This window comes from Bubalus bubalis, chromosome 12 (assembly GCF_019923935.1).
Source record: "Bubalus bubalis isolate 160015118507 breed Murrah chromosome 12, NDDB_SH_1, whole genome shotgun sequence".
Taxonomy (NCBI): domain Eukaryota; kingdom Metazoa; phylum Chordata; class Mammalia; order Artiodactyla; family Bovidae; genus Bubalus; species Bubalus bubalis.
In genome coordinates, this window is record NC_059168.1 from 105,278,308 (window position 1) to 105,287,661 (window position 9,354).

The window sequence follows — 9,354 nt, forward strand, 5'->3', positions numbered from 1 at the left end:
TTTTTTTTTTGCAGGACTGTACAGAGATTTAGTTTTAATGATGGTCACTATCTTGTGCTACACAGATGTTCTTTAACTGCCTTTTTTATAGTTTCATCTTTAGAGTTTACAATGTTTTGCAAAAATGTAACACAGTTTCAAATATGGTTTTCACGCCGTTAAGCAGTGTTCAGTTCAGTCACTCAGTCGTGTCTGACTCTTTGTGACCCCATGAACCACAGCACGCCAGGCCTCCCTGTCCATCACCAACTCCCAGAGTCCATCCAAACCCATGTCCATTGAGTCGGTGATGCCATCCAACCATCTCATCCTCTGTCATCCCCTTCTCCTCCTGCCTTCAATCTTTCCCAGCATCAGGGTCTTTTCAAATGAGTCAGCTCTTCCCATCAGGTGGCCAAAATATTAGAGTTTCAGCTTCAACATCAGTCCTTCCAATGAACACCCAGGACTGATCTCCTTTAGGATGGACTGGTTGGATCTCCTTGCAGTCCAAGGGATTCTCAAGAGTCTTCTCCAACACCACAGTTCAAAAGCATCAATTCTTCGGCTCTCAGCTTTCCTTATAGTCCAACTCTCACATCCATACATGACCACTGGAAAAACCATAGCCTTGACTAGACGGACCTTTGTTGACAAAGTAATGTCTCTGCTTTTTGATATGCTGTCTAGGTTGGTCATAACTTTTCTTCCAAGGAGTAAGCGTCTTTTAATTTCATGGCTGTAGTCACCATCTGCAGTGATTTTAGAGCCCAGAAGAATAAAGTCAGCCACCGTTTCCACTGTTTCTCCATCTATTTGCCATGAAGTGACAGGACCGGATGCCATGATCTTCGTTTTCTGAATGTTGAGCTTTAAGCCAACTTTTTCACTCTCCTCTTTCAGTTTCATCAAGAGGCTCTTTAGTTCTTCTTCACTTTCTGCCATAAGGGTGGTGTCATCTGCATATCTGAGGTTATTGATATTTCTCCTGGCAATCTTGATTCCAGCTTGTGCTTCTTCCAGCCCAGCATTTCTCATGATGTACTCTACATATAAGTTAAATAAGCAGGGTGACAATATACAGCCTTGACATACTCCTTTTTCTATTTGGAACCAGTCTGTTGTTCCATATCCAGTTCCAGCTGTTGCTTCCTGACCTGCATATAGCTTTTTCAAGAGGCAAGTCAGGTGGTCTGGTATGCCCATCTCTTTCAGAATTTTCCACAGTTTATTGTGATCCACACAGTCAAAGGCTTAGGCATAGTCAATAAAGCAGAAATAGATGTTTTTCTGGAACTCTCTTGCTTTTTCCATGATCCAGCAGATGTTGGCAATTTGATCTCTGGTTCCTCTGCCTTTTCTAAAACCAGCTTGAACATCTGGAAGTTCACGGTTCACGTATTGCTGAAGCCTGGCTTGGAGAATTTTGAGCATTACTTTACTAGCGTGTGAGATGAGTGCAACTGTGCGGTAGTTTGAGCATTCTTTGGCATTGCCTTTCTTTGGGATTGGAATGAAAACTGACCTTTTCCAGTCCTGTGGCCACTGCTGAGTTTTCCAAATTTGCTGGCATATTGAGTGCAGCACTTTCACAGCATCATCTTGCAGGATTTGAAATAGCTCAACTGGAATTCCATCACCTCCACTAGCTTTGTTTGTAGTGATGCTTCCAAAGGCCCACTTGACTTCACATTCCAGGATGTGTGGCTCTAGGTGAGTGATCACACCATCGTGATTATCTGGGTCATGGAGATCTTTTTTGTACAGTTCTGTGTATTCTTGCCACCTCTTAATATCTTCTGCTTCTGTTAGGTCCATACCATTTCTGTCCTTTATTGAGCCCATCTTTGCATGAAATATTCCCTTGGTATCTCTAATATTCTTGAAGAGATCTCTAGTCTTTCCCATTCTATTGTTTTCCTCCATATCTTTTCATTGATTGCTGAGAAAGGCTTTCTTATTTCTCCTTGCTGTTCTTTGGAACTCTGCATTCAAATGGGTATATCTTTCTTTTTATCCTTTGCTTTTTGCTTCCCTTCTTTTTCCAGCTATTTGTAAGGCCTCCTCAGACAGCCATTTTGCCTTTTTGCATTTCTTTTCCATGGGGATGGTCTTGATCCCTGTCTCCTCCATGTCACAAACCTCCATCCATAGTTCATCAGGCACTCTGTCTGTCAGATCTAGTCCATTAAATCTATTTCTCACTTCCACCATATAGTCATAAGGGATTTGATTTAGGTCATACCTGAATGGTGTAGTATTTTCTCCAGTTTCTTCAATTTCAGTCTGAATTTGGCAATAAGGAGTTCATGATCTGAGCCACAGTCAGCTTGCGGTCTTGTTTTTGCTGACTGTATAGAGCTTCTCCATCTTTGGCTGCGAAGAACATAATCAATCTGATTTCGGTGTTGCCCATCTGATGGTCAGATGTAAGCAGAGTAATCCTAGCTGTTTCCACAGCCTATGCTGCAGTTTGAGTGTCTGAGTACCTGCCCCCACAACTAAAGTCCTCTGCGGACGATAACCCACAAGGTCCTGTTGTGCAGCACAGGGAGCTCTGCTCCGTATCACGTGGCCACCTGGATGGGGCGGGGTCTGGGGGAGCACGGTACATGTATGTGTAGGGCTGAGTCCCCCTGCTCACCTGAAACCGTCTCAACATTGTTAACTGGCTATACCCCAATAGAAAATAAAAAGTTTAAATTGAAAAAAAGAGTGTGTGTATATATATATATTATATATATGTATAATATATATATGAAGTGCTAATTCTTTGGCCACCTGATGTGAAGAACTGACTCATTAGAAAAGAACCTGATGCTGGGAAAGATTGAAGGCGGGAGGAGAAGGGGATGGCAGAGGATGAAATGGCTGGATGGCATCACGGACTCAATGGACATGAGTTTGAGTAAGCTCTGGGAATTGGTGATGGACAGGGAGGCCTGGTGTTCTGCAGTCCATGGGGTCGCAAAGAGTCGGACACGCCTGAGCAACTGAACTGAACTGATACACACGGATAAATATATAAAACAGAATCACTTTTTGTAGAGCAGTAATTAACATAACACTGTAAATCAACTACATTTCAATAAAATCATTAAAATAAAAAAGTAAAAAGCCATAAAGTGAAAGTAACTTAGTCCTGTCCGACTCTTTGAGACCCAATGGACTATACAGTCCATGGAATCCTCCAGGCCAGATTATTGGAGTGGGTTCTACTCCCTTCTCCAGGGGATCTTCCTGATTCAGGGATCCAACCCGGGTCTCCTGCATTGCAGGCAGATTCTCTACCGTCACCAGGGTAGTCATTGGACCTATACATCTGAAAGTCACTCAGTCATGACCCAGAGTTGGTATAGTCCATGGGATTCTCCAGGCCAGAATACTGGAGTGGATAGTTGTTCCCTTTTCTAGGGGATCTTCCTGACCCAGGGATCGAACCCAGGTCTCCCGCATTGCAGCTGACACCCTAAGCCCTGATGTGATGGGACTGAGGGGTGGGGCCTTTAGGAGGTGATTAGGTCATGAGGGTGGAGCCTCATGATGGGAATGGTGGTTTGGTGGTTTAGATGCTAAGTCATGTCTGACTCTGTGACCCCATGGACCTTAGCCCGCCAGGCCCCTCTCCCCATGGGATTTTCCAGACAAGAATACTGGAGTGGGTTGCTATTTCCTTCTCCAGGGGATCTTTCCAACACAGGGATTGAACCTGGGTCTCCTGCATTGCAGGCAGTCTCTTTACTGACTAAGCCACCAGGGAAGCCCAATGGGTCTGCTTCTAGCATCTGCTTTTTTCTGCTGTCTCGCTCACTTAGTCTTCATCTCTCAGGTGTTTTTTCAGGAAATCCTGCTTGAAAAAATAATGAACAAGGTTAATGTGAAGGTTGGGATGATGTTTTTGTCTTTCACCGTCATTTTCTCCCATCAGGCATCTGGGAGGCTGGTGGTCAGGTGGGGACCCTGACCACCAACAGTTCTAACTGTTGCTTCCTGACCTGCATACAGGTTTCTCAAGAGGTAGGTCAGGTGGTCTGCTATGCCCATCTCTTTCAGAATTTTCCACAGTTTATTGTGATCCACACAGTCAAAGGCTTTGGCATAGTCAATAAAGCAGAAATAGATGTTTTTCTGGAATTCTCTTGTCAAGAGTGTATCTCTATTACCCTTTAATAAAACTTTGCTACACGAAAAGCTCCAAGTAGTCAAGCCTTGTCTCTGGCCCTGGATCGAAATCCTGTCCTCTGGAGGTCACCAGTCCCGGCGTAGCACACGGCTCACCACCACAACCTTTCACTGGCACCACCAACCCAGTGCCAAAGCCTACCAGTGCAGCCTCCAAATGCAGCCCACAGCACCCCTGCCTGTTTCATCACTGAAACACCCTCTAAACCTTAGCAGACGCTCTCCTGGAAGGCTGGCTCCCAACCAAGCAGGAAGGCCATGTGTCCACGGCACTGACATCCTTGCCCAGGCCCTCCCAGTGCAATCAGAAGAACTGAAGCTCCCGCCAGGCTTCAAGGCACAGAAGGTTGTGGCCGGAGACCCTAACTTACAGCCCAACCCTTGCCTGACCCTCAGATTCAGCCACTTGGGCCTCCTGAAGCTTACCAAATAGGCCAGGGCTCAGGCCCACGTGGTTGAGGGTCCTCTGCTTGACCCTCTCCATCCCCGCCCCCATTTTGTCTTCCTGACCTCCCCCCAGGTCTGTTTACCTGTCTGCTCTATCAGGGGTAAGGGCTCTGACTCCTCCGTGGGACCCCCAGCTCCGAGCACAGGACTAACACCAGGCATGCGGTCACAGTATTTGGGGAGTTAACTCACTAAACCATTTTTAGATACGCCACCTCATATTCCGTGGTCGTCTTCAGTATAGGTAATCCCTTAAGCAAAGCCCACCCCAACAAATTACTAACAGTAATCAGGTCTCTAAGAGCTTGGAGATAATGCAGGCGATCCAGGCCAGGCTCCCGGCGAGGAGCGCGCTCCGCTGCCTGCGTCCTCCGCGGAGCCCGGCGCCCGAAGCGCGCGCAGGCCCGCCCCCTCTGCGCTGGCCCCGCCCCCTGCCCCGGCCGGAGCAGGCCCCGCCCCTCTCAGCCGGCCCTCCCTCTTTCCGGCCCCGCCCCTCCGCTCCGGCCTGCACAGACCCCGCCCAGCGCCCCGCCCCTTCCCATCCGGCCCCGCCCTCCGCCGGCCGGGTGTGGATCAGCCCGCCGGCTCCCCGCCGCCGCGCCAGCCATGGTGAACTTGGGCCTGTCCCGGGTGGACGACGCCGTGGCCAGCAAGCACCCGGTGAGAAGGCCGGCCTGGACGCGGGCCCCGACCTCAGAAGCTGACCTGAGCGCGGCTGGGGCCTTGGTGGGAGTACCCTCATCAGGGAAGCGAAGAGGGACAGAGGTGTGGGACCCTCTTGCGGTGGCAGTGGAGGCCTCCTGCCTGGGTAGGCAGAGGGGCGGGCGGGGTGTGGCTGGGCCCCCAGGGCCTCACGATGAGTGGTCCCCTCTCCCGGGGCCGGAGTGCGCCCTAGGGAGGGACAGGAGGGGCAGGGAACTGAGCCTTCAACCCCTTCCCCCTCCCAGGGACTAGGCGAGTACGCCGCTTGCCAGTCGAACGCTTTCGTGAAGGGCGTTTCCACCTTTGTCACAGGTAGGCTGGGTGCCGGGTGTGAGGAGGTCGCACCCTGACTCCCCAGCAAGTGGCGCCAGCTCACCAGCCCGCAGTGCTGGGAGCCTGGAAGGTGGGCGGGCACGCGGGCTCTGCCGCGGTGGTCCCCTGGCCGGCCCCGAGGACAAGCTGGCTGATGGGGACCGTGGCTCTTGGCAGGCACCGGTGCAACCTTCGGCCTGCAGATGCTGGTTCAAAGGAAGCTTCTATACCCCTTTCAGTGGAAGGTGCTGCTGGCTGTGGGTGGGTACTCCAGCCTGGGACCCCTGAAGTGCACCTCAGTTGCCGCTGGCTCTTCAGCAGAAGTGGGTTCCCACTGGGGGTGGGTGGCTGTGGTTCTGGGCATGCCCATCCCCCTGACCCCTGACCCCTGCTCCCCAGTCGCAGGCTCAGTGGCCAGCTACTGGGTGACCCGAGTGGAGTCGCAGAAATGCAGCAACCTCTGGCTCTTCCTGGAGACAGGGCAGCTCCCCAAAGACATGGGCACAGGTGAGAGCCCCCAGGGCAGCAGGACGCAGAACCGAGGCTGCAGTGCCCAGAGTTGGAGGCAGCAAGCCCGGGCCCAAGGTGTAGGCTGCACAGGCCTGTCCCCTCGACATGCACACGAGGGGCAGGGCGGGAAGGAGAGGGCCCGCATGCAGGAGGAAGATGCAGGAGGGGGTGGGTGGCCCAGGGGGAGTGAGTGCAGAGGGAGGAAGGCAGACACCCCAAGAAGAGCGGCTGGATGGAAAGGCCCTGCATCAGACACCAGGCTGGCTGATCTCAGGTCTGGCCTCCACTGCCTGCACCCTTCCTGTTCCAAGCCTCAGTTTTTGCCTCCAGAAAATGGGCACAGGGACTGGGAACAGCTTTGGGGTGTGGTTCTAGCTGTCTTCTCTGCTTCCTACAGATCGGCACAGCTAGGAGAGCTCCAGCCAGGGCACAGAAGACCTGGGGCCAGACAATTCTAGAACACAGCCCTCGGCACCTCTGCACCCCAGGTTGGCCCTCCCCACACCCGTGGCCCCAGCACACAGGCATGACCAGGTCTGTTGAACCTGTGCAGACTGCTCCTGCCCAGCCTGGCTGCCCGGGAGCTCAAGCCAGGAGACTCCGTTTCTGGGATGACTGTCCTGCAGGTGGACACAGCACTGGAGAGGACCAGCATGCCTCATGCACCTTTGGGGACAGCCCTGGAGCAGGGAGGGGGCTTCTGCACTCTGCTGCTGACACTCCCTTTCTGACCCCTGCATCCCCCACCCACCCCAGTCACAGATGACAGTTCCCCTGGGGGCTGCGGAACTAATAAACACCTTGTCCTGTTTCCCACCTAAGTTCTAAAGCAGTCAGGGAACATGTCGGAGCAGTAAGAAGATGAGAGAAACGTCTCCTTGGAACCACACCGCTGAGGGGAGGAGGCACCAGGGCAGTTCTGAATCTGAACCCCAGAATTAGACATCTGGCGGGCCCCACGTGCTCTCCACGCGGGCTGGGGGAGGCACAGAGCAGATGTGTGCAGCCGAACAGCACCTGCTCTCAAGAGAGGAGGGCCAGAAGTGACCACGCCACCCACCTACCATTCCAACCCACCTATCAGATTAAGTCACTTCTCTCTGGGAGAGGAGGAAGTGAGGAGTGCAGGGGACCAGAGCCAGCTGACTGGAGCTCTGTCCACATGGAGGAAGGCTCCTGAGGGGGCAGGACTCTCCAGCTCAGCCATGGCCCACAGAGGGAGAGGGAGCGGAAGACATGACCCGAAACCTGGGCAGAGCCGTCATCCTTTCCATCAGGCTCCTCCGGAACACTGAAGGTGCACCTCCCAGGGCCTCGCTGCTCCAGGCCCAGCCCCGCCCTGCTGGCCTGGCCCTCACTCTAAAGAACACCCATTGCACACTTATGTGCACCAAGGAATCTGTGTGTAGGAAGGCAAGATGGTAACTGTGGCATAAGTCAGCTAGAGTGTGCGTTTTCTTCCATGTAGAAGTCCAAGTGGTGGCCTGGGGCCAACAGGGAGTCAGGAACCCAGGCTCCTTTTACTGTGCTCTATGCTGTAAGGGCCCCCATTCCAAATCTTCCTCATGGTGCCAGGCAGCTGTACCAGCTCCAGCCATCATGTCTTCACCCCTGTGAAAAGGAAGGAGAAAGGGAGGGAGGAGAGTGATTCACTCACCACTCCTGCATTCACTCCATTGGCTAGAATTAAGTCAGGAGGGACGCCTGGTGCAAAGGCACCTGGGAGGGTGGCCTTGCTCCAGGCAGCCACGTGTCCCCATGATCTCTGTCTGAAGAGAGGAGAGCCAGTATCAGGGGACAGGCTCTGCATCACACCTGGGAGAAGAGGGGCAGCAAAGGAGTAGACCGTGCCCATGGCAGGTCCTTCCTGAGGGTAAGACCTGGGCTCTGAGGGAGGGCAGAGGATGAACTTGGAGTTTCAGATGGGACTGAAAACCGAGAGTGAGCAGAAAGGAAAGGGTCTGTGTGAGCGGTCACAGAAGAAGATGCACGCTTAACAGCACATGGGTGAAGGCCATCGCCGCGGCTCCCCCAAGCTCACAGTGTGCGGCCCTAACCCCCAGGACCTCAGCATGTGACTGCCTCTAGAGACAGGGCCCCTGGAGGGGTTGTTGTTGTTCAGTCGCTCAGTCATGTCCGACTCTGCGACACCATGGACTGTAGCACACCAAGCCTCCCTGTCCTTCACCGTCTCCCAGTTTGCTCAAACTCATGTTCAATGAGTTGGTGATGCCATCCACCCATCTCATCCTCTGTCACCCCCTTTTCCTCTTGCCCTCAACCTTTCCCAGCATCAGGGTCTTTTCTAATGAGTCGGCTCTTTGCATCAGGTTGCCCAGGTATTGGAGCTTCAGCTTCAGCATCGGTCCTTCCAGTGAATATTCAGGGTTGATTTCCTTTAGGATTGACTGGTTTGATCTCCTTGCAGTCCAAGGGACTCTCAAGAGTTTTCTCCAGCACCACCGTTTGAAAGCTTTCTTTGGTGCTCAGCCTTCTTTAAAGGGGTAACTAAATTAATTAAATGGGGGTGGGGCCTCATCCCGTCAGACTGGTGTGCTTATCAGAGCAGATTAGGACCCAGAGAGTCCAGGGTAAGGACCCCATGAGGACACAGCAGGAAGGCGGCATCTGCCAGCCTGGGGGAGAGGCCTCAGCAGAAGCCAGCCTGTGATCTCAGACTGCCAGCCTCCAGGTCGCACGATAATAAATTCCTGTTTTAGCTGCCGGGTCTGTGGTGCTCTGTCTCCGCAGCCCTGGCAAACTCATGCAGGTTGGGAAAAGTACCCCAGCTGGTGCGCACCCCCTGGAACCCCAGGCTTGAGCCACGTGGCTGTAAGGGAGGCTTGGACTGGGGTGCAGAGGGAGGGCACTGGCCCCTCCTGTAGTCAGTTGAAGTTGTTGAAACTCACTCAGTTGTGTCCAACTCTTTGTGACCCCAGGGACTGTAGCCCACCGGGCTCCTCTGTCCATGGGGAGTCTCCAGGCAAGAATACTGGAGTGGGTTGCCATGCCCTCCTCCAGGAGATCATCCCCACCCAGGGATCGAACCGAGGTCTCCCACGTTACAGGCGGATTCTTTACTGTCTGAGCCACCCAGGAGGCCAAATTTATTTCTGGAGTAAGTGAGAGCTAAAGCCAGATCCAGGACTTCGCCAGGGAAGTGGAGGTCGAGCAGGGAAGGTTACTGAGAGATGTGGGGTGAGGTGGGGGTCTCACAAGCCG

At 53.0% G+C, this 9,354-nt stretch overlaps 1 protein-coding gene across 2 annotated transcripts; it reads left to right on the top strand.

The window, feature by feature from the left end:
* The first annotated feature begins 5,106 nt into the window (after positions 1 to 5,106).
* On the top strand, positions 5,107 to 6,948 carry TMEM141 (transmembrane protein 141). Of its 2 annotated transcripts, none has more exons than XR_006543674.1 (5): positions 5,107 to 5,268; positions 5,556 to 5,622; positions 5,800 to 5,945; positions 6,022 to 6,129; positions 6,530 to 6,948. XR_006543674.1 is itself a non-coding variant. In XM_006062499.3 (5 exons), the coding sequence occupies exons 1-5, from the start codon at positions 5,215 to 5,217 to the stop codon at positions 6,541 to 6,543; spliced, it is 327 nt and encodes a 108-aa protein (XP_006062561.3). In that variant the 5' UTR covers positions 5,108 to 5,214; the 3' UTR covers positions 6,544 to 6,948. The 2 variants fall into 2 exon arrangements, 1 of the variants encoding a protein (XP_006062561.3); XM_006062499.3 differs by having other exon boundaries at positions 5,108 to 5,268; positions 5,800 to 5,883.
* Positions 6,949 to 9,354: the final 2,406 nt, after the last annotated feature.